Genomic DNA, 25,115 nt, shown 5'->3' with positions numbered 1-25,115 from the left:
ACATGGGTGAATGAATACAGACGTCAGGCAGATGAGAGTGTGTGTGGAAACCTGAGGAATTCCCAAAGCCTATACATAAATCCTTAGGTCAATGATCGGCTAAATACCACGTGCGGGCGCGCATGTACAGTGTGATTGAAACTTCATGGCCCATGCTCAGAAGTCGGTATTTTGTGGAAGAGCCACACTCAAGGGGCCAAAGAGCCGCATGTGGCTTGCGAGCCGCAGTTTGCCGACCACTGCCTTAGGTCATCAAGCTGTGGGTGGAGTTGTGCAAGGTGTTATGACCATTTGTGATGAAGTGGTAGGGATGCCGCCTGGCCATGCCCGCACACCAGGACCTCACAGGAGAGTGGAGGAGGCACAGGGGCATTCAGCTTTGTTAGTAGTTTAGAGGGCTCTGTGGGAGGCACAGAGAAACAACTGAGGTGAGGTGTTAAGCATGGTCAGGTGGGAAGGAGCGGGTGAGGACGGATGGGAGGAGGAATTCCCACAGGCCTGGAACTCACTGAAGGATTTAAAGAAAGTGGTGTTACTCAAATGTGCATTTTAGGAAAACCATTTTGGTTGCAAGGAGACAGCAGATGAGGTGGAAGTGAAGCTACAGACAGGGAGCCCTGTGTGTCTGTCAGCTCCCTCCCCGCGCTATGGGGAAGCTCTTTGTGGGAAGAAGAACTCAATATGCCAAAGCCCAAAGCCCAGATTCTCTGGGAGGGTGTGCATTATGACCCACGAATGTGGCAAAAGTTAGAAATCACTCCTAATCCAGCCACTCTGGCCTAGTGACAGGCCAGAAAAAGAAAAAAAAAAGATTTTATATGCATTCACTAACTATAATTTATACATGTAATCTGTACCTTGGAAGTCCAGGTCTGAGCAACATTGAGTGATCTCAGAGAAAGCTCAGCCAAGGGCCCCACCGAGCATTAAGTAGCAGAGCGTTGATGTGCCAGGTAGTCATGGGCTGAAAGAACAACAGAGTCAACAGAGAGCAGAGCTTGGGTCTGTTCTTTTTGGTAAATCATTTCCCCACCCCCTAGGACACACTGTGTGTCTGTTGGCCCCCCGCTTCAAAGGACCCATGGAGCCGCCTCCATCAGCACCAGCATGAGGCTGGGAAAGCGACACCCAAGACAGGAAGATAAGTCCTTCAGTGATTTGTAGGCACGTGGAGATGCACTAAAAAGTCCATAATAGCCATATCACTGTTGGATTGCGTGAGAACCAAACTCATAACAAAAAACAAAACAAAACAAAACATTTTTATTACCAGAAGGAAAACAGCTCCTAAGTAAAAATAAAAAAAAATAAAAAATTCTTATGCCATTACCAAGAGGGGTAGCTATTTTCTTGTGAACAACTGAGAATGTCAGATATGAATTTTATACTTGACTCTTTGATGGACTCTGTGACGGACATGTGACAATTCCTGGAAAAGATGAGAGATGTCATAATCCACGTTTCCATTTTTTGTTTAATTTTGAATTCCAAGAGAAATGCAATAGAAGGAGATTGAAAATCTGGTTACATATTAGAACTTAATGAACAAGATTAAACTATAACTAAATCTGCTCATAGGAGATTTAATTATTTTGGAAAAGTTTATTATTCTCGCAACAGCCAGGATCTACACCTAGGTAGAGGCACTTCATTGTTGGACAACGTCAGAAGATTGGTCCTCCTTGTGCTGGGCGTCCATGCCTGCTTTATTTAAAACTTGAAAATCTTCCTGGCTTCTTCTAATGCTTTCGCATCTATGGGAGGCTTTCTCTGACTGCCAGGCTGCAGAAACTTCTTCACAGGAGGGAGGTTGCTGATCCTGGTTTTCAGAGCCTGCAATGCACAAAGCACAGTCTCAGATGGAGACACAATACCGGCCTGCCATTACACAGGCCAGGGAATCTGAGGACAGACCAACAGAATCCACTCCATCAGCACCAGCAGGGGGCTAGGAAACAGACACCCAGCAAGAACGGAAGATAAGGGGAAGGAAACACAGTTCAATAACACTTCCCCCAGAGACACGGTTAAGACTTGATTCAGTTCACAGCCTTCCGTGTCTTCCTCGCCACATGGAAATCCTGTGGATTCTCACTTTAGTGCAGACAAGGAAGACTAATGTGACTGTCAGAGCAACACAGGTAAAGGCTCCAAACTGGAGAAATGAATATGTGGGACAACTGGGCTGGAACTGAAGATAGAAAATATAGAAGGCCAACCATGTGGACAGTCAAAAGCAATCTTCCCTGTGAGAGAGAGGGAGACAGAAAGAGAAAAGGGACAGTCGGGAGGGAAGCACAGTGTTTGAGAGAAGGAGCAGGAGCTGAGGACAGAGACGCTGAGTCCTGGGTTCTTCTCATTGTGAAAGACAAACTATTCTCTTTGGGGTGGTGTCTGCCTCCAATTTCTTTGGCAGAACAAGATTCATTTCCTGCCTCAAACCAGGGCCTAAAGCAAATTTTGGAGACCTGGGGGCAGTGGAGCCTGGAAAATTATGTGATCATAACATGGCCAGTCCAGGAGCCCAGATATTAGATTCCAAGATGGGGGATGTGGACCTTCCCTCCCCAGGGCTGTGAAAGGGGTCACCTTCAGCAGCGGGAAGTTGGCCATTAGGCTGGGGTCAATCTCTTCAATATAGTAGATAAGTTCAACCAGGTGAATGTCAGCCTTGCTCAGCCTGTTGCCAACCAGGTAGTGTTGTCCGTGGCTCTTCAACACCTGGTGAATTGGAAAGAGCAGATTATGAACACAGGTGCACTCAGGCTGGGTCCCCCTACTCCTGCCCAGGTCTCTACAGCCTGGCTTCCCACCTGTGCTGCTTCACTGGGCATGTGAGGAGCATCAAACCACGTTCATTGCCCCTGACTCAGTGAAACAGAGAAGAGGGTCTCCGCTGTTCTCACCTCACTCCTCAGCTGATGCCCAGGCTACCATCTCTTTTTCCTCTTCCCATATCACTGGGCTCCCTCTGTGCATCTTGGTCTGGCCCAGGGCTAGCACTGGCTGTGTATCTGTTGGCCCCTTGCCCTACCCTTTGGAGCCCTGAACTTTAGCACATGACTCTCTCTCTCTCTCTCTCTCTCTCTCTCTCTCTCTCTCTCTCTTTCCTTCTCTCTGTCTCCTCTCTCACTTGGGCAAAGATCCATCTCTAGAACATTCTTCTTCAATCCCAAGCAGACTATATCAGAGCCTACATTTCTCCTCTACTCATTTCCTGATCTATCTCTTTGGAACCTCATGCAAACCTGGGTCAACTTGAACTCACCATCTCTCTGGCAATATGGGCTCTGTCTCCTAGGTTGCACTATGTTATGATCTGCTGCTGAAATGTCTATATGTGAACTGCAGTGATACCTGAAACACACTTTGTAATTTATCCAAAAACAATGTCTGATTGATAGAGAGAGGGACTGAGAGATAGAAACTCATGATAAAGCAAACATAATGAAAGAGTAATGTTTGTATCCCCATGGTGGGTGCATATGTGTTTAATTATTCTGAATGTATGACATTTTCATAATAAAAGTTTTGGGGAAATATATGATATTTATTAAAATACTAGAGGCCTGGTCCATGAAAATTCATGCACTGGAGGGAGGGGGGCGGGGGTCCCTCAGCCTGGCCTGCTCACTGTCTAGGAGTCCTCAGGGGTGGGACATGACCTGACCATCAGGGGAAGGTGACGCCCTCATCACACCTCTGCTGCTGCCACTGCCAGCAGTGCAAGCTTCAACCATTCCGGGTTACCTGAGCCTCGGGTGGCCCTGGGCGGCTGGGGGGCTGAGGGCGGGTCCAACCACGCTGTGCACCTGCCATGCACCTTCCCCAGCTTGGCTGATAGGACTGGGAGACTCTGGCGGGGCTGAGGGGACTGGGCACCGCCATCTTGTGGCTACGGGCACCACCATCTTTGTGATGATGTGATGGTCAATTTGCATATTCTGTCTTTATTAGATAGGATTCCAGCAATCATAAAGTATAAAGAGAATAAACACACATAGCACCACCAACTAAACATAATAACAAATTGGCAAATATACTTTCAGATCGTGTATGCATATAAAAGAATGGATAATTATTTGGTAAAGAATATGATAAGGTCAAAACCTATTTTGTGCCCTAGCTGGTTTGGCTTGGTGGATAGAGCATTGGCCTGCAGACTGAAGGGCCCCAGGTTTGATTCTGGTCAAGGGCACATGCCCGGGTTGCGGGCTCGATCCCCAGTGGGGGGCGTGCAGGAGGCAGCCATTCAATGATTCTCTCTCATCATTGATGTTTCTCTCTCTCTCTCCCTGTTCCTTCCTCTCTGAAATCAATAAAAGTATATTTTTTAAAAAACCCTATTTTGTAACATACATTTTTAACTGATGTTATCATGGAGCTCCTTGATTTCAAAGTATCAGTAACCGCAGTGCCTACTGACCTTGTCATTGAGTGAACGTCCCCTAAACTCTCAGCACCACAAGGCCCAGGAGGGTGTATTATTAGATTACTATTAAATTTTTCGCTCTTTGAATATGGACGATCACACAAGTAATGAATTACAATTTGTAGAATGAAAGAATGTTTCATAAGTGCTTTTTAATGCTTTATAAAGATGAGAGTGTTAGTGTTAAGCCTTTTTTATATGTAAGCTTCCTGTAGCCTTACAATCATTATTTTGGTTCATAATTTTTATTTAGTTTGATTTCAGGAAATTTGGATCTTGAAATCTTTTTTTACCTTCAAAGGGAAAATTTATGGTCTGCACTACATACAAAATCATGGAACTTTATTTCCTTAGTTTGCATAGCTTTCCTCTAAAGTCTTACAATATATTTTGTAGATTGTTTGTTCCTTAACATCTTTTCATCTGTCTCATCCTCTCCATCCCATTGCCCCCATCTCTGTTTAGATTCTTCTCATCCATCCCAGAAACACTGTTGGGCAATTGGTCTCATGTTTCCTATTCATGTTGCCAGCATATTTTCTGATAAGTTGCTTTCTTCTTGCTTCTCTTGGATGAAAAGCCCCTTCATGGTGTTCTGCCAAATCTACTGCAATCGCTAGTTTGACTCCCAGAGCCTTCCACAGCCCACACTCTAAATGTGGCCATAAAATGCCATCAAATAGAGAATCTAAATCAGGTCCTAGTAAATTGAACTTTTGGCTCAGCTGGTGTTGCTTAGTGGTTGAGCACTGACCTATGAAACAGGAAGTCATGGTTGGATTATGGTCAGGGCACATGTCCCGGTTGCAGGCTCAATTCCCTGTGTGGGTCGTGCAGAGGCAGTCAATCAATGATTTTTTCTCATCATTGATGTTTCTATCTCTCTCTCCCTCTCCCTTCCACTCTGAAAGCAGTAAAAATATATTTGTTAAAAAAAGAGAGAAATTTTGCTGACAGATTATAACTTGGGTATAACTGGCACATATACTCCCCACAGCTGATTTTGATAATTGGCTGGGAGAGTCAGGGGGCTCCATTAGAGTCAGGAGGACTCACTGGAAGTGAAGGTCAAAGACCAGGGCTGCCCAGACACCAGTTCTCTTTGTCCTCTAGTCTCAGTTCCCCAAACACTGAACAGCCCACTTACCTTTTCAAAGGCTGGGAAATAACGATTTGTTGTTCTCTCTCTGATCTGGGTCATCTTGGCATCTTTTTGATCAGGTGGGCATAGTGGCAAATGCAGGATCATTTCATTCAAATCTGCCATACCTTCTGAATACATATCAATCCTGAAAGATAACCAGTGCATATCCCAGGAGATATGTTTTTATTGTGCCTAACTGGGCTGCCTATAAGAGGTTTTTCTTTTTAAAAATGACCCAATTGTCAACTGTTATCTGCCTTATATGTTAAAGTTTAAAAATGTAAGATGATGGAGAAACAGGGGAGGGCAACTCCATTGGGTACATTTTTATATGCCAGTCATTCCAGCTGTGATATTCGCCAAATTTTAACATTTCATATCAAGGTGGATATCTACATTTAAAATTTCTGTTATGCCCATGACCAAATATACTGACAGAGAACATCAGTGAGGTGTCCAGAGTCACAGGCATGGAGAAATGGTGGAGTCATTGCAAGTACCCAGTGAGATGCTACCTAGGGTTTGCCCCCCTCCATCCCCACCCTACCATCCCCCAGCCCCTGAAAACCAAAATTGCTTTCTGTTTCTATGAAAAGAAATGTTCTCAACACTTCATCTGAATGACATCATACAACATGAGCCTTTGATGTCTGCTTTCTTTTATGCAACTTAATGTTCTCAAGGCTTATCCACTGTCATTCCTCTTCATGGCCAAATAATACTACATTCATGGATATACAAAACTTTGCTCATCCATTCATCAGTTGATGAACACTTTTGTCGTTTCCCCTTTTTGAATATTATGGACAATGTTATTATGAAGATTTTTGTACAAGTTTGAATGTATTTTTTATTCTTCTGGGTACATGCATGCTTAGTAGTGGAGGTGCTGACATGGTAAATCTATGTTTAACGCTTTGGGTAACTGTCAGATAGTTCCTTACAAGATTTTAGTTTCAACCATGTGGTCCCATCACAACAGGGAGGAGACCCCTCCCCAGATGTAGTTGTATTGAATACATCTGGCTGCTTTAGTACTTACATTAAAATGCTCCAGATAACCATAGCATCTTGGGCACCAACCTTTGTCAAGTGGCCAGGCCACACAACTGGCTGATAAATTGGGTTCCTGGTAACTATTCCTTTAATTTATGGAACTTGAAGATTAGCTCCTCCCTCAGCCTCTTCTTTAATTAGACTGAACACCAGGAGTCATGACTCCACCATCCTCCTGGCTTCATAGTTCACCAGTGTTTGGAAACCTCTGTCACTGCCTGTGCTACAGCCATGGACTGAATCTTCTTCTCTAAGAAGTGGAATTCCTCCTCCTCATGCTCCCTGCTGGCCTGGACCTCAGCCTTTACCTCCAAGACCCATGCTGCTGCTGGTCATGATCCCCCGGCACAATCCAGCTCATTCAAGGAAGAATCTAAATTGTTATTAATTGTTGATGAAAAACAGAAAAAATACCTACAGTGCTCTCTCCTTTATGTCTTTCCCATAGAGGTTGTATTTGGCGGCAATGTAGTTGAGAATGGCTCTGGTCTGTGCCAGCTTCATCCCGTCAATTTCCACCATGGGCACTTGCTGGAACATCAAAGACCCATCTTTTGAAAAAAGAAAAGAAAAAGTAGAGTGAAATGCCTTCACACCCATAGAATGAAAAGATGTTTGTTGAAATGACTAAAGATATGAATGGAAGCAAAAAATTATGGCCTGGTAACATTTTAATAGAAATAGTATTGAGTTTCCACTTCCTGTAACCTTTTTCTTCACAATCTGCCTTTTATTTTTTTAACTTATTATTTCACTTATATTTTACACGTCCCATCCAGATACATAGTAGGTGCCTGTGTTTTTTAGTTGACTTATCTTCATGGATAATTTAGGAAGAAGTTGGAGGGAGGCTGCCAAGGGCCACCAGCCAGATGCCATTTCAAATGGGGAGTTCCCGAAGTAAGTCTTGTGTGGTTCGTGGCATTAAGGCAAATTCTAAATGAGATTTCTATGTAGCTGCTCTGTGTGCTCTTCAAACTCCAGCACTGGTCAGTGAGTGCAGGCAGGCCCTGCTTTCCAGACTCCAGTGCTGCTGCCTCTTTCTCTTTATCTTCCTGTTCATACTGTCAAGTGGCCTTCCAACTAATTCAATACCAACTTGTTATCTGAGTCTGTAACACTACTGGGATATTACCTTGTCAAACCTGCCCGAGTCTTGTCAAAACTGCCAGATCAAAGGCAACTGCTGGGCTTATTTCTACTCTCTTCACCCTGATTCATGTGTTTGAGTGTTGGTGGATAGATGGGGTCCTGAGCAGACACACCTTCACTCATGGTGGGTGCAGAAAGGCAGGAGAAGCAAAGAGGGGGCATTCCAGTTCACAGGGGATGGTTGCTTGGCAAATACTCTGAGAGTTCAAGCCCTTCGTATCCTAAGTGAGTGATAAGACCTGCTCAAGGACCCCCATCCTTACACTTCAACCACTTTTCTTCCTCTCCATCCCCGCCCCACCCCTCACCCCTGCCAGCTCCCACCATACACACAAATAGGCATTGCTTGTTGTTCAAACCTCACTATTGACTTTATAGATACCTTCATCACAGCAATTTAGATACATAGTCTTACCATTTCTTAACTTTTCCAAGTCTTCTGGACTTGCCAAAAATTGCTCTTCAAACTGGAAAGCAGAAACAGTAAAGGAGTTCTTGTTATTCATTCCACAGCATTATAGAACTTAAAAAAAAAACAACTTCATTGTTGTGAGTATTACAGATACTCTCCCTTTTCCCCCCCTCCATTGACCCCCGCTACCCAGTTCCCGCTCCATCCCAAGCCTTCACCACCTATTGTCATTGTTCATAGGTAATGCATATATGCATATAAGATCTTTGTGGGGGTTTTTAAAGATCTTTGGTTAATGTTTCCCCTCCCTCCCCCCTTACCTCTGAGATTTGTCAGTCTATTCCCTGTTTCCAAGCCTCTGGTTTTATTTTATTCATGATTTATTTTGCTCATTAGATTCCTTGTTTATTTTCATTTTTAGATACAATTGTTGATACATTTGTATTTATTGCCTTCTTCTTCTTCTTCTTCTTCTTCTTCTTCTTCTTCTTCTTCTTCTTCTCCTTCTTCTTCCTCTTCCTCCTCCCCCTCCTCCTCCTGTTCCTCCTCCTCCCCATCTTAAAGAATACCCTTCAATATTTCATGTAATGCTATGAAACTCTGACCTTCAATTCTAAATGATAGTTTTGCTGAGTAGAGTAATCTTGGTTGTAAGTTCTTGCTTTCATTACTTTGAATATTTCTTGCCATTCCCTTCTGGCCTGCAAAGTTTCTGTTGAGAAAGCAGCTGACAGTCATATGGGCGCTCATTTTTAGGTATCTAACTGCTTTTCTCATGCTGCTTTGAAAATTCTCTCTTTATCTTTAGCCCTTGGCATTTTAATTATGATGTATCTTGGTGTGGGCCTGTTTGGGACTCTCTGCACTTCCTGGACTTGTAAGTCTATTTCTTTCACCAGATAGTGGGAAGTTTTCTTTCATTATTTCTTCAGATAGGTTTTTAATATCTTGCTCTCTCTCTTCTTCTGGCACCCCCATAATATAAATGTTGGTATGCTTGAAGTTGTCCCAGTGGCTCCTAAACTATCTTCATATTTATTATTATTACTAGGGGCCCGGTGCACGAAATTCGTGCACTGGGTGTGTGTGTGGGGGGGGGGGGGGGAGTGTCCCTCAGCCCAGACTGCCCCCTCTCACATACTGGGAGCCCTCAGGCGTTGACCCCCATCACCTTCCAATCGCAGGATCAGCCCCTTGCCCAGCCTGACGCCTGGGCCAGAGGCGTCAGGTCTGGGCAGGGGACCCTCATTTCCCCCCATCACTGGTTCTGCCCCCAGCCCAGGCCTGATGCCTCTGGCCCAGGCGTCAGGCCTGGGCAGGGGACCCCCAGAACCCTCCGATTGCTGGCTCTGCCCCTTGCCCAGGCCTGACGCCTCCGCCAGAGGTGTCAGGCTTGGACAGGGGACCCCCATCTCCCCCAGATCACTGGCTCTGGCCCCGCCCAGGCCTGATGCCTTGGCCAGAGGAGTTGACCCTCATCACCCTCCAATCACCAATCACCGGATCGGCCCCTTGACCAGGCCTGAGGCCTCCGGCAGAGGTGTCAGGCCTGGGCAGGGGACCCCCAGCTCCCCGCAGTTGCAGGCTCCACCCCTGCCCAGGCCTAACGCCTCTGGCTGAGGCGTCCGGCCCGGGCAGCGGGGACCCACAGCTGCAGCGGCCCCGCGATCGTGGGCTTCGCTTTAGGCCCAGGCAAGGGACCCCTAGCTCCCGGGACTGCCAGCTTCGACCGTGCCCAGCTCCCATCGCTGGCTCCACCCCTACTTCCTGCTATCACTGGCCAGGGCGTAAAAGGCACCTGATTCTCTGATCATGGCTGGGGGGCAGGGCAAAGGCGGCCCCAGGGCCGCCTTTGCCCTGCCCCCCAGCTCTTAGCTCCCCCCTGGGTTTCTGATCACTGTCAGTGGCAGGGGGCTTCTTCCTGCTTTCCCTTTAGCCTCCCTGCATTGTGCCTACATATGCAAATTAACCGCCATCTTGTTGGCAATCTTAGTTGGCAGTTAATTTGCATATAGCCCTGATTAGCCAATGAAAAGGGTAGCTCGTATGCCAATTGCCATTTTTCTCTTTTATTAGTGTTGATTATTATTATTATTTTTTTTTTTTCTCTTCTAATTGAGTGTTTTGTTGCTTCCTCATATTCCAAATTGTTGATTTGATTCTTGGAATCCCCTGCTCTACTATTGACTCCCTGTAAATTATTCTTTATTTCAGTTAGTGTATGCTTAATTTTTGACTGGTCCTTATTCAGGTAGTTGATGTTCTCACTAATTTCCTTGAAATTCTCATTAAGATCCTTGAAAGTGCCAAAACCGGTTTGGCTCAGTGGATAGAGCATCGGCCTGCGGACTGAAAGGTCCCAGGTTCGATTCCGGTCAAGAGCATGTACCTGGGTTGTGGGCACATCCCCAGTAGGAGATGTGCAGAAGGCAGCTGATTGGTGTTTCTCTCTCATTGATGTTTCTGACTCTCTGTCTCTCTCCCTTCCTCTCTGTAAAAAATCAATAAAATATATTAAAAAAAAAAAAAGATCCTTGAAAGTCTCACCAAGTCCCTTGAAGCCCTCATTAAGATACTTGAGCAATCTCATAACCATTGTTTTGAACTCTATATCTAGAAGTTTGCTTTCTTCCATTTAATTTGTTTTTTTCTGGAGATTTCTTCTGGTCTTTCATTTATGACATGAACTCTTTCCATTCAGAATTTTCTCTTTTGAAAAGTCTGACACACACTAAGGTAGAATTCCCAATTAAAGAAAGGACCCCCCAAATTAGTTTTTAAATTTTAACCAAAAAACAACAACAAATTTAGTTTTTTATATGATTCCTGGATGTGAATATCACCTCTTTCATGTACTGTTTTCTTGAACTTGAGCAATTACTGACTCTTTCCTGTGTCTATATTCTCATTTATAAAATGTGTATAGATATGCTACCTGTGCTATAGGTTGATGGAAATAAATTCATTTAGCTATGCAAAGGCCTTTGAACAGTACCAGGTGCACAGTAGGTGCTCAATAAGTACAAGTTGTCATTAGGTTTTAAAGATGACTGCTTTTCATATTAACCATCCTCTCCCTTTATTTTTTAAATTTAAAGCAATCTAACCTTGGTGAAATACACTCTGTTGTTGACCTACATTCCTTGCCCCACACCCTCTTCAGTCAAGCTGGGATAGAGGAGAGGAAGCCTGGGATGCTCTCAGAATCACCTGCTGCTCACCTCCTGTGCTGAACCCCAAAGCTGAAGTCTGAACTACAGCAAAAACATTGGGCTACTTGTATCCTATATAATAAAGAGGTAATATGCAAATTAATCCTCATGCCCTCACAAGATGGCTGCTTACAACCAGGCTGGCAGGGGGGTTAGTGAGGGATGACCAAATGACTGAACAAGCAGGCTGTGTGGGGCGACCAGGCCAGCAGGGGGTGGCAGTTGGGGGTTACCTGGCTGGCAGCAGGGAACAGTCAGGGGCAACCAGGCCGGCACGCAGAGGCAGTGAGGATCCATCAGGCCAGCAAGGGTAGGGGCAGTTAGGGGTGACCAGGCAGGCAGACAGGTGAGCAATTAGGAGCCAGTGGTCCAGGATTGTGAGAGGGATGTCCGACTGCCAGTTCAGGCCCGATCCTGGGGAATCAGGCCTGAACCGGCAGTCGGACATCCCCTGAGGCATCCTGGATTGGAAAGGGTTCAGGCTGGGCTGAGGGGACCCCCCCTCCCGTGCACGAATTTTGTGCACCAGGCCTCTAGTATATATATATTTAAAAAAAGCTGGGTGGCACTATTTGCATTTCTGAGCACTTTTTTAGTTATGAAATAGAGAAAGGACCAAGCTAAACTCCTATGCATTCACGAAACAATCAAGAAAGTGTAAACCAAGGCTCAAGTACACATTATTACAGAGAGATAACACTAGAAGTGAGCACTGGAAGGGAAGCTCCTGTCACCCAACGCTATCTCACCTGAAACCGTCTTTTTTGCTCTTACCTGAAGAACCAGATCCCTGAATTAATCCATGACTCCCTACTCAGGAATACCTGGGTTCCATAGAGATGCTGGGGCCCTCTGATCTGGACTGATAGGTGTGTTTCTCATTGACCCCCTCTAGGTGGTGGAGCTCAACACAGTGCCACAGAAATGACAGTTTTCCACAGGGAATCTGGTATTTTGACACTGTACGTGCTTGGCTGTGCTCCTAGACCCTCCCATTCTTCTTTTAATCACCTGTTTACTTGTCTGCATCCTGACTGGACTATAAGCTTCCTGAGGGCAGGGACCTTGTCTGTCCTGTTCATCTGTATCCCCAGAACCTAGCACAGAAGCTGGTACTGAAAGGTGCTCAACAAAATTGTTGCTGAGTGGGTGCATTAAATCTTTTAACACACATTTTCTTACAGTCTGCTTCTCCCCATATTTCTGGTTTAGGCTTTAACTTAAATTACATTTATTTTCTAATAGTATTTTATTTTTATCTCTTTATTATGGAAATTTCTAGCATGCATAAAAATAAACAGAAAGTTATCCTCCTGTACCCATCACCCAGCTTCAATAATTACTGACTCAATCCAACCCTATGTCGTGTTTATGCGCACACACTCTCCCGCTCTTGTAATAATTTGAAGCCAATTCTAGACATCATATATTTCACTTTTAAATACTTCAATCTGTTCCTCTAAAACATAAGAATTATTTTTAAAATAACCACAATACATGATCACACTTAAAACATCAACAATGATTCTTTTTTTTTCTTTTTATTGCTTAAAGTATTACAAAGGGTATTACCTATGTCAACAATGATTCTTTAATATCATCCAATATTCAATCAATGTTCATGTTTTTAATGTTGCATAAATGTTACAAATGATATATTACAGTGTGTTTAAATTCAAATCCAAATAAGGCCCACACATTGTGATTAGTTTCTTAAAGTTATTTTAATTGTTTATGTTCCTTAATGAGAAGAAGTTGTTGTTGTTAATCCACACCCAAGGATATTTTTTCCATTAGTTTTTTTTTCTTTATAGAGAGAGTGGAAGGGAGGGAGGAGTGAGACAGAGAGAGAGAGAGAGAGACAGAGATAGAGACAGAGATAGATGGATAGATAGATAGATAGATAGATAGATAGATAGATAGATAGAAAGAGAAACATTCATGTGAGAGAGACATATCGATTGGTTGCCTCCCTCACCCTCACTGACCGGGGTAGGGATAGAACTGGCAACCCAGGTATGTGCCCTTGACCAGGAATCCAAACAGTGATCTTTCAATTTGAGGGCCATTGCTCTAACCATGAGCAACTGGCCAGGGTGAGAGGAAATTTTAATAATACATTAGGTTGAATCTGTTCATCTCTTAATAACTGGCAGTTTTTGTTTTAATGCAAAACTTATCAGAAGCTAATAAAAAGCTTATAGCTTACTGAGAAAGTGTGGCAGGACAGTAAGCAGCTAGGAAAATTCCTGGGAAAGTGAAATAGGGAAACTGAGATAAGAACATTAAACCAGGCCAAACAATTTGAACAACTATGGACAGCTAGTGAAACTCAAGACCTTATCTTCCCTAACCAAGGACACTTGGGAGCAAATGGTTAATACTTCTCCCTAACCAGAGAATATGTAGCTTAAATCACCTGGTCGGGAGATAGAACACAGAGACCCAATTAATGCCATTTGTGCCAGCCAAACCCAAGGACAGATGAAGTCATGGGGACAAATAACAAAAACCCCATTAGAACCAGACAGACCCAAGAAAAAGTAAAATAGTAGAGCAGACCAAAGAATAATCCCGAAGTCCCTATACACTTACTTGGATGCATCAACATATTAAAAACACAACTGGAAAGCTGATGAATATTCTATGAAGCCCTCCCCTAAGATTCTCCTCCACAGGAAAAAAAAAAAATAGATAAGAAGCCCTCAGGACAAAGACAAGTGCAGGCTCATTCTAGAGCACACCCATGCACCTTCTTGGGCATGAACTTTTTACTTCCTCTGAAACTCTAAGGGTCTCCATGAGACTTGCAACTAGGAGAGCAGCAGGCTCACCGCCTCATCCTGTCTCCAAGGCCCCCTTCCTCTGACTTCCCAGTGAGCTAAAACCATCCCCACCTTGGCTCACTTCTATCACTGTGACCTTTACTTCCAAGTGAGCTAACAGCAGCCCTGCCTTGGCTCACTTCTTTCCTCTAACGTTTCTCAGGAGCCAAAGCAGAGCACTGCCTAGCCCTAGCCTCTCTCCTGTTGCTTCTTCTACCCTAAGTCCTTCCTTTGCTTCACTGCCCCATCTTTTAAAAGGTTAAATGAATAAGCAAACAAATTTACAGTACTCTCAAAATCACCTGAACTCCTGTTGTGAAACCTTTCCTACACCAAGGCAAGAACCCACACACTACACTGTGGCCTGAGGCAGACCCTCTCCGGGCCAGTCCGTGTCCAGTAACAAAAGTACTTCAATATAGTCAATTTTAGATCCAACTTAAGGTGACAGAACTCAGAACCCACCTCAACTCCAGCTGCAGCCAGGAGCCACCGGATGGACTCCATTCTGCCTCGTGCATTGAAGTAGTGAAGCTTGGGCTTCCCAGCCATGACGCAGTCTCCTGAATTCTCTAAACATGAATGAATGAATGAATGAATGAATGAATGAATGAAACACAAACATTCACTTTATGATGTGTGGTAGAAGAACACCAACAATGCTGAGGGAGTATCTGCCCTATTCGTGGCAGAGTTGAAAGAGTCCCTGGAACGTCTTTCTTGGTCTGATTTCTCACCCATCAGTAGCCAGCCCTGGGAAATTGCTCCAAACCATTGTCATGTCTCTAGTGGGTAATATCTGATTGACTTGGCAGGCAATAGGAGGAAAGTGTGTGGTAAAGATGTATTTGTGGGTGTTATAGGGAGGGGAAGGATTAGAAAAGTAATGACTATTGAAAATCTCCTAATGATTCTGGCCCATTGGACACATTATATCTTTAATCCTCTTAACAGCCCTATGAATTAGTTATTATACCCATTATTCAGTACATGAAACCAAGGCACAGAGGTTAAATGACACATTCACAATCATACTCCAGCTAGTGATGGTGAAAGGCGCACCGCCCGCCTCTCCGGGCAGTGCGGGAGGAGGGGTCTGGCCGCTGGTCTCTGGGATCCCTCCGCGCCCGCCGTGGGGCCTGGGCTCCCCGGAGCAGGTCGAGTGTCCGGACCTGCTGCGTGGTGGCCGGCGGCAGGCCGGGGGGGTGGGGCCGGGCGCAGCCGACCACGGGGGAGGTCGTGGAAGCGGAAGGCCCCACCGCCTGGCTCTTTCCTCCCTTCCCCCGTGGTCGGCTCCCTGCTTGCCCGAGCTGGGGTCGGGGGTCCATGTGGCCCTCGGGGCCCGGTCAGGGGAGCCGGGGCCTGCGCTGGCGGCCTCGGGCATGGCTCCCCGGCCCACAGTGGGAGCCTGGCGCGGGCTGCTGCCTGCCCGCTGCCCCCCGGACCAGGCCCACGCGTGCCGCGTGGACCCCCGGCCCCAGTGCAACGGGCGGCGGCAGCGGAGTGGGGCGCGTTCCCTAGCTCGGGGAGGCCGCCGTGCGGGCCTACTCTGGGTGGATGCCGCTCCTCCAGAGCTGGGCCGCTCCACCGGCCGCACCCCGTTTGCTGGGCCTGTGCCGCCCAGATGCTCCGGAGTCCCGGTCCGCCCGCAGGCCGGCTGCAGGTGCTGTGCGGGAGGGCCATCCTGCCTTGTGGCGAGTTCAAGCGGGAGCGGGGCAAGGACTGTGCCCTCCATCTTGCCTTGGGTCCTCCATCTTGGGACAGAGCCATGTGCGCCCTCCATCTTGCCTTGGGTCTTCCATTTTGGGACGGTGCCATGTGCTTCCTCACGGGAAGAAGCCGCTGCTAGCCACACCCAGGATTTCTCTGGACTAACCAATAATAATCAAGGGAAGTGCACTCCATCACTATGACCACATCCTGTACCGACTCGTGCCTGGCCAATCGGCGGGGCCCACAGTCCCCTCTCCTGCCCTCACTCCACCCCCCTTTAAAACCCCCTGTCCCATCAGGCCTCTCTCCCTCTCGGCCACTGGAGCTTACTGTTGCATCGGTGAGTGTGGCAGGGGAGCCAAACCTAGGTTTGAAATAAATGACTCTTTGCTTTTGCATCGGACTGACTGGCTCCCTGGGGGTCTTGGGAACTTTGAAATCTGGGCACAACAATGGAAATTGAAATCTAAAAAGGAACTAAAAAAGGGCAGGGCCAGAAACCACCCAGGTGTGGGCCCTGGGAGCCTGTGAGGTAGCTTGAAACCAGAGGACTTCATTGACAGGGAGAGGGAGGGAGCAGAGTCAGTCCCCAGCACCTTGGAGTTTATGCTGCATTTGTTCAAAAGCTGAAATTATGGCAGAGACTCACTTAATTGTAGCTCTAAAGACCCTAATTCTTTCCACAAACACAGGGTGCTAATTCCTTACCTTTTCTGGAATTCTACATTTTACCTATACCTGGTGTGTTTTATAAGCTAGAAAATTAATATTACTGCATTAACTTGACAGTCTATGGAATGGAACAAACATTTGTTCAACACCTATCATACAGTGCACATTCTCTCACCTATTTATCTTCATTTAATCCTATAAAAATCACCTGAGATGGATTCTGTAATTACTCTCCTTTTACAGTAGGAGATACTGAGGCTTCCAGAGTTAAGTGGTATCCACCAACTTAAAAAATGAAATAAAAAAATAGAAAATACCAGAGTGCATTCTATTAACAGCAGATAAGCATTGTTTCATGAAGTTTAGTTTCAGTTACGTTTGTTGTTTGTGTAGATGTGTGCATGTCTGCACACTTGCTTGGTTATTATAAGAGGAGGAGATAGTTTGGTTGTGTCTGGTCTTTCCCAGGCTGCATAGCAACTGGACATAGCCAGGAACCTGAGAATGAAACTCAATGGCTCCAACAAGGGACACAACTAGGTCTATCATTGTGTGAATGGAAACACACAGGATCCATTAAAGGCATGAATCGTAGACCTGGCTGGCTTGGCTCAGTGGATAGAGTGTCAGCCTGTGGACTGAAGGGTCCCAGGTTCGATTCCGGCCAAGGGCACATGCCTGGGTTGTGGGCTTGGTCCCCAGTGGGGGGCATGCAGGAGGCAGCCGATCAATGATTCTCTCTCATCATTGATGTTTCTATCTCTCTCTCCTTCTCCCTTCATCTCTGAAACCAATAAAGAAATACATTAAAAAAAAAATAGCGAAAACCAAGATGGCGGCATAGGTAAACATCTGAAATTGCTGCCTTGCACAACCACTTCAAAAATACAACTAAAAGACAAAACAGACATCATCCAGAACCACAGGAAGGCTGGCTGAATGGAAATTCTACAAAAATAAAAATAAAATAAAAACATGAATCGCAAAGCCAGGACTTAGGGAGAAACAGTTGCATTTTGTTTGTAAATCCCAAGTGCTGTTTAGAAAACATTAATTCTCCTGAAAAATTTTGTTGTGGAGTTTGAGACAAAAGACACACTTCTCTTTACCCAATGGATATATCTCTGAAAAAGTGAGTGGACTTGAATTTTAATACCAAAATGTTTTTAATATACACATTGTGGATATGAGATTCATGAATCTAAGCTTTAGAAAGTAAAGACTATTGTGGAAACATATTTAATCAACCTGTTTTGGGTTTTTTGTTTGTTAGTTTTTAAAATATTTTTTTATTGATCTCAGAGAGCAAGGGAGAGGAGAGAGAGGTAGAAACATCAATGATGAGCGAGAATACTTGATTGGCGGCCTCCTGCAAGCCGTACACTGGAGATTGAGCCCGCAACCTCCTAGTTCAAACCGTGACCTCCTAGTTCTTAGGTTGACGCTCCACCACTGAGCCATGCTGGCTGGGCAATCAACCTGTTTTATAAGTGGAGGTTTTGTCTATTGTACTTTCTTATCGTGGGAAATGGAGATGCAATGATTCAGCAGAAGGAAGAGGAGAATTTAGCATTAGCATGTGGCAGGTGTTTGCTATGGACTAGAATTCGCAGAGCTTAGTGACTCAAATCCTCTCACTAAGCTCCCTCCTCCATTGATTGAGGATCAAGTTACAAAGAGAAATAATTTCTATCTTATGTAATGTTTTATCATACAGCTCCTCCTTAAAAGCAACTTTCTTCCCCTCCCAAATAGGAGGTACCCAATGTCCTGATATGACTGGGCCAAAAGTTATCATGAAAGTTTGCCTGGTCAGCAGAAAATGAGAACCCCAGATAGTCAACGACTTGCTATAGGTCGCACACCTTTGTTCCTGATTCTCAGTACAGTGGGGCCTTGACTTACGAGTGTCCCGACTAATGAGTTTTTTGAGATACCAGCTGTCTCTCAGCTGATTTTTTGCATTGAGCTGATAGAGTAATTTGAGTTAATGAGCTCCTTAATGAGCTCAGTCTCCGAACAAATTAAACTCGTAAGTCAAGGCCCCACTGTATCTACTTACTGTGTCTACCCTCTACAACGACCCTAGGAAACAGCTTCTAATATCCTATTTTAAAGACAAGGAAACTGAAGTTTAAACAGATAAAGCACCACCTCTACTCTCCTATGTTTTGTTAGGCTAGTTTGAACTCATCTTCTGATTTCATAACACTTTGGCAGGCTTTGTGCTTCTCTCCTGAGACCTTTGTTCATTTTTCCCATTCAGAACCCATTAGTCAGCTAATGGTTAAAGAGGAGGGAAAGAGAAAAATATTGAACTCACAAGGTCCTTTTTGTTCCCTGATTTTTAGTGGTTTGACAAGAAGAAATATTAATATGTGCATGCCTTGCTTTGCATTGATATCCTAAAAAACTATGAGTGAATATAGCATCACTATATTTCACCTGAATAAGGAAGTCAGCTTATATTCCTTGAAAGGAATATATCCTATGATAATTCCGTAGTAAAGGAGCTAAGTCTCTCAGGGTGGTTCTCATCACAGAGTTTTTTGTTGTTTTTTAACAAAATCAAATCCAAATGATTTACTATCACAAGAAATGCAAAAGGACTAAATCTATCAGTTACTAACTTATAAAACTGGACTAAAACCAAAATTAATTATATGCTGCTTTAAGGCACAGAAGGACTGAAGCTGGTGTCAGCCCTCTGGGAGCCATGTGTGTGGTAGACACAGTTACCAGACCAGCTCCTTGCCCTCAGGGTCAGAGTCAGCTGAGAAAGACAAGAATCAGGACTGGTCCCTGCTCTCGTTGGTCACAGTCTGGTGGGCAGACATGAGAACCTGAGTAGGTCACACCCCTCATTTGTCACACCCTGCTAAGGTTAAACACTGGAACCAAGCCTGCTCCATGCCCTCAGGGGTCACAGACTGCTGGGGGACAACAGACATCAGGTTGGGTCCCATTGCTGGAGTCAGTGTCTTGTGTCAATTAGGGGAGAGCTAGTCCCTTGCTGTAGTCCTAGAAATCAGCAGCGCTGTCCCAGCGACCCTCCTACAGGTCCCGGCTTTATTGAGGCTGGTTTGCAGGCTCCAAGACAGCCCTCATGGCATTTCTTAGCACAGAGATGGTTAGAGACAAAGCCCAACTCCTTTCCTTGTAAGGTTCATAAAGTGGTCAGGTTGTTTAATATTTGCACCCCAATTCTCTCTTCTAAAAATAGAGATAGGTAATATGTACTTTTGAGGGCTATTGAGAAAATTAAATGTGAAAATGTACATAAAAGTCATTAATAGGAATTAATAAATGGAGGTCCCCTCCTGTTCCCAGTTCCGGGGAGATGGGTGAGTCTTTGGACACATTGGTTAGCACATGTGTCTTCTTTTATCTGTCTATCTATCTATCTATCTATCTATCTATCTATTCTATTCTATTCTATCTATCTATCATCTATCATCATCATCATCATCTATCTGTCCATACTCCATCATCTGTCTATTGTCTACATCTGCCAATCATCTATTTGTCAATCTATTTATCTAGCTAGCTAGCTATCTCTTGACTCAGAGTTCCAGAACAAATAATATTTTATTCACCCATAGTCATTCTGCATGTTATCCAGCTTTTTTCATTAACCACGTTCTCCTAAAAGACACTTATTTTGTCTATTTAGTTGGAAATACTTTATGGTTGATTTTGCAGTTGGCTGTTAAATCTATGTCATCTTTCCAAGATAAAGTTGTTTTCAAAAATGCAGTAATTCTCTATCCACTTTCACCTCTCATTCAACTCCACAGACTGTAAATAGCACCAGGATGGAACTCTACCCTACTCTGTGTTCTTCCTGCAAGTACAGAGTGAGATGAAGAGAAAAAGTGAGAATATTAATCTTAACTGTGGTGACTGAATCGATGAAGTGATGATTTCTTGTAAAACTTGTAAACAAATGCTCATTGCTGCTTCTTAAAGGTGTAAAGCTTGAAAATTTGAGAAAATATATGTTAACACTATTGTCAAGTACATTCCTTGAAACTAATTAAATGCACATTTCTTTAATATGTTTCAACAAACAAGCAAAAAAAAAAATAGAACAATGAACAGGACACCTCCTCACAAACGTATTACCCAGCCCAACACGCTAACAGCACTACACTTGGGAACCCTGTTCCAGCCATTTGCTAGACTAGCCATGAACCCCAGAGAGCGCACGGGACTTCTCAGTTAGCTAATCACAGCAGAGACTGAGTGCAATCTAGTTCCACTGACATTCAGACTGATTTCATCCTATCATAATAAATTTAATTTTGAACTTTCACAGCCTCGATAGTATTACAGTATTACCATTCACAATGGCTGCACGTTGACTCTTTCAATAGAGAAAGTAACTTTAGTACAAACACCTATACTCTCTTGCACTGGTCAGATTCTCAGATTGCCTAAAATGCTATCATTTTTTTCTTCTCATGTTATTACTTTTTCTCACACCACAATGCTCATGCTCTCGCTTTCTAAATTCTTCTATTTCACATTTTCATAAAGATGCATTCAACAGTAATAGAATGCACAACTCTTGAACTGTTCCTAAGCACACCAAGAAGGCACAATGTGAGTATAAAACACACATTTTCTTTTTTTTTCTTTTTTTTTAAAATTAAATCTTTATTGTTCAGATTATTACAGTTGTTCCTCTTTTTCCCCCCATAGCTCCCCTCCACCCATTTCCCACCCCACCCTCTGCCCTCACCTCCCCCCACTGTCCTCATCCATAGGTGCACGATTTTTGTTCAGTCTCTTCCTGCATCCCCCACACCCCTATCCCCCCCAAGAATAGTCAGTCCACTCCCTTTCTATGCCCCTGATTCTATTATAATCACCAGTTTATTCTGTTCATCAGATTTTTTATTCACTTGATTTTTATTTATTTTTTATTTTTTTATTTATTTTATTTTTTTATTGCTTAAAGTATTACAAAGGGTATTACATATGTGTCCATTTTTCCCCCCCACCCTAGACAGTCCCCTAGCCTCCCTTATCCCCCAGTTACTCCAATAGAACCGCCCTAATCCCAACAAATTCCAGCAACAGCTCCCTGGAGATTAATGCAAACTAGAAACAACCAATAACGATGAAAATAGAATGGAGAACACTAATCCCAAAATAAAATAAAGAGAAAATAAAATGGCACTTTAAAAAATGGTAAAATGGTAGCAGTAATAATACTGGTTAAAAATAAGAAGGTAGTAATTAAAAGGGTAAAATCAGGTGATGGAAAAAGAAGAAAAAAAAAGAAAAGAAAAAAATAAGAAAAAATAAGAAAAAAAATTGGTTTCTTAGTTAAAAGGTGAAAAAAGAAAAAAAAATTGCAGTAGTGAAGGTCCTTCGGTTCTTCTATTCTTCAGTGTGGCTCGCCTTAGACCTGCCAGGTATTCAGGAGAGTGTTGAGTTTCCCTGCGATACACTGTTCCTCTGTGTTGTAAACCACAGTCCTTATTTTAAAGCAGGCCGTATTTGTTTCCCAGACTGCCTTATTTTGTGTTTAGCAGAGTCAGTTTGTGGGTCAGCCTCTGGGTGGCAGTGTTCTGGGGTTGGCCTGTGAGGCTATAGGGCCTCTCTGTCCAGTGGAAGTTCACTGCCCAGAGCTGGCTGTGTAATAGTTAGTTACCAGCGCTGTGTTGTTGCTGGGATTGAAAATCCCTCTATAGGCCAGACCCTGTTAACTCCCAGGGACTGATCAGGTTATTTTAATCCTTGATCTCGTTCAGGGTGGAATCTGGGTGTGGCTGTGCTCCTTGCCTGGGGGCTGGAGGGAGGAGTCTCACTCTCCAGAGAGAATGGCTGCCCCAGTCCTGGGCTCAGGGGTGTCTCAGTACTCAATTCACTGCCACCTCTCCCGGCCCCCCTTCTCTCCTCAGTCTCTCCCCAGATTCCACTCCTCTGCACACTCTCCCTCTCTTCAGCACAGGTGAGTGTCTGTATCTGAAATATCCCATGAACAGGATTCAGTGAAAACAAACAAACGCCGGCTGCGGAAACGGGGAAGGCTTGGTTTCTGTAAGCTTCTTCTCTTACCGGGACTGCATGGTCTGGTCAGCTCTTCAGGCTTTCCCCTTTAGGCTCAGTCACCCGTGATCACAGAACCCAGCTCTCAATTCCCCCGGCGGCGCCAGGAATCTGAGCACTTTCTAAAAAGTGTTGGTTGTTGTTGAGCAGTTAAAAATATTTAGCAGAGGGCAGATGTTCAGTACAACTCTTCGTGACAGAGTCCCATGAAAATTAAAAATAATTACAGAGCACTGAAGGGCTTCTAATGAGAAACAACATCTCCTGCTCCACCCGCCTTTCCTGCTCTCTGCAGGCAAGCATTTTAAACTATTTGAGCTGCTTTCTCAATAATCTCACTTGATTTTTAGATTTAGTTGTTGATAGATGTGTATTTGTTGTTAAAACACACATTTTCTTGTACTACTGACACATTTTGATATATTGTTTTGGTGACTTCACTGTGAGAATGTGGTGCCATATATGAAGGTTTATAAAACCAGTACTTACCTTATTAAAATCCGTCTCCCACTTGTCTCAGCAACTCACAGCCACCTCCTTGTGTGTTTAGCAGCGGTTTTTACCGTTGAATAACTCCTCCTCTCTGAAAGAGGAAGCTTCCAGATCAGGGAAATCCCCTCCCACAATGTTCAGAGTCCATGGGATCAATGCCAAATAAGAAGAAAAACGACAAGTCATCCTCGGATCATGAAACGACTTGTTAATATGTTCCTTCGCAAGGTCAGCAAATAAAAGATTAAACAAAACTTTTCAGATTGTGAAACTCTCTCTGCCAATCAGTGGGCATGGCTTTTTGAAGAGCTTGCTGTGAGGTTTGCATGAATTGGATGCAAGGACTAAGGCAAATAATAAACCTCTTCTGTGAGCAGCAAAGGGAGCTGAGGTCAGTAAAGGGCAAGCTGACGGTGGAATACCTTTTCTGTTGGGTTTTGGATAAAATACAGGACACCTGATTAAATGTGAATTTCAGACAAGGGACACACTTATTCTAAAAAATTATTTATTGTTTATCTGAAATTCACATTAAACTGGGCATCCTGTATTTTCTCTGCTAAATCTGGCAACCTGGTTAGTACACCTTTTCCTCTATGCCACGCTCATATCAGGCTTGCTAGCCGCTGGGCCTTTGCACGAGCCATTTGTTCTGTTTGGAATACTCTGCTTTGAGCCACTACAGCATTATTGACCTTATATGTTTAATATCATTTTTCCCCAAACTCTGTGAAGTTTTGGAGGTAGGGCTTTTATCTTGTTTCCAGTCATGTCCTCATTGAGCTATTATGTGCCAGGCATGGTACCTGGCACATAATAGCTCAATAAATAACATAGTTTTTTAAATTATTAAATGGAATATTTCCAGCAAATACAACCATAGAGAGAATGATAGAAAGCAGAGAAAGCCCAACATACCCATTCCCCTGCTTTGGAATTGCCAACAATGTTGTTGATCTGTACCCTGTTGTGGGGAGGTCATGGTGGTGGCCTCCTAAAAAGACAGACCCATGTCCAAATACCTGGAGCCTGTAAATGTGACCGTACTTAGAAAAAGGGTCTTTGCAGGTGTAATTAAGTGAGGGAACCTGAGATGACATCATCCTGGATTACCCAGGTGGGCCCCAAATCAAATGATGAGTGTCTGTACAACAGAAGAGAAGACACAGACACACAGAGGGTGCGTTGATGTGAAGATAGAGGCAGAGATTGGAGTGATGTGACCATGAGCCAAGGAAAGCAAAAAGCCACCAGAGGCTGAAGGAGACAGGAAAGTGTTCTCCCCTAAAGCTCTGGAGGAAGTGCAGCCCAGACAACACTTTGAACTTCTGGCTTCCAAAAGTGTGAAGAATACATTCTGCTGTTTTAAGTCCCTCAGTTTTAGTAATTTGTTATAGCAACCACAAGAAACTAATATATGGGAACCTACTTTTCGCACAACCATGGGATTATTTTGAAGCAACTCCTATACAGCCTATCACCCATCTATCAGAAATTGAGTATGCCAATCTCTAACAGGTAAGGACTCTTTCTAAGCATAATAATACTATTCTCTCATTACACTCAAAATTATAATCCCTTAATTTCATTAAATATTCAGCATTCCAATTTCATCCATTGTCTCATGAGGGTTTCTTTACAGTGAACTTATTTGCATCAGAATCCATGCAAGATCCCTATGTTGCACTTGAATGATATGAATACATCCATGAAGACATGAGTGAATGAATACAGATGTCAGGCAGAGGAGAGTGTGTGTGGAATTCTGAGGAATTCCCAAAGCCCAGACTCAAACCCTTAGGTCATCAAGCTGTGGGTGGAGTTGTGCAAGGTGTTATGGCCATTTGTGATGGAGCAGTAGAGATGCCGCCCGGCCATGCCCGCACACCACACCCTCTCAGGAGAGTGTGGAGGCACAGTGGCATTCAGCTTTGTTAGAGGCTCT

The 25,115-nt window shown here is 44.2% G+C and overlaps 1 protein-coding gene across 2 annotated transcripts in view; it reads right to left on the bottom strand.

The window, feature by feature from the left end:
• Nucleotides 1-1,456: 1,456 nt before the first annotated feature.
• Nucleotides 1,457-25,115, bottom strand: part of LOC132237232 (glutathione S-transferase A2) — a 29,664-nt gene continuing 6,005 nt past the window's right edge. The window contains exons 1-7 of one of the 2 annotated variants that reach the window (XM_059701425.1): nt 23,168-23,320; nt 14,699-14,805; nt 8,200-8,251; nt 7,051-7,183; nt 5,580-5,721; nt 2,590-2,721; nt 1,457-1,833 (exon numbers count right to left, since the gene is read on the bottom strand). In XM_059701425.1, the coding sequence (XP_059557408.1) occupies nt 1,711-1,833; nt 2,590-2,721; nt 5,580-5,721; nt 7,051-7,183; nt 8,200-8,251; nt 14,699-14,785 (669 nt within the window). In that variant the 5' untranslated portion in view covers nt 14,786-14,805; nt 23,168-23,320 and the 3' untranslated portion in view covers nt 1,457-1,710. Of the gene's footprint in view, nt 1,834-2,589; nt 2,722-5,579; nt 5,722-7,050; nt 7,184-8,199; nt 8,252-14,698; nt 14,806-23,167; nt 23,321-25,115 lie in introns of those variants that run through there. The other variant, XM_059701426.1, reaches the window with a different exon arrangement.

This window comes from Myotis daubentonii, chromosome 6 (assembly GCF_963259705.1).
Source record: "Myotis daubentonii chromosome 6, mMyoDau2.1, whole genome shotgun sequence".
Classification (NCBI taxonomy): Eukaryota; Metazoa; Chordata; class Mammalia; order Chiroptera; family Vespertilionidae; genus Myotis; species Myotis daubentonii.
This window is presented reverse-complemented; position numbering and strand designations above follow the sequence as displayed.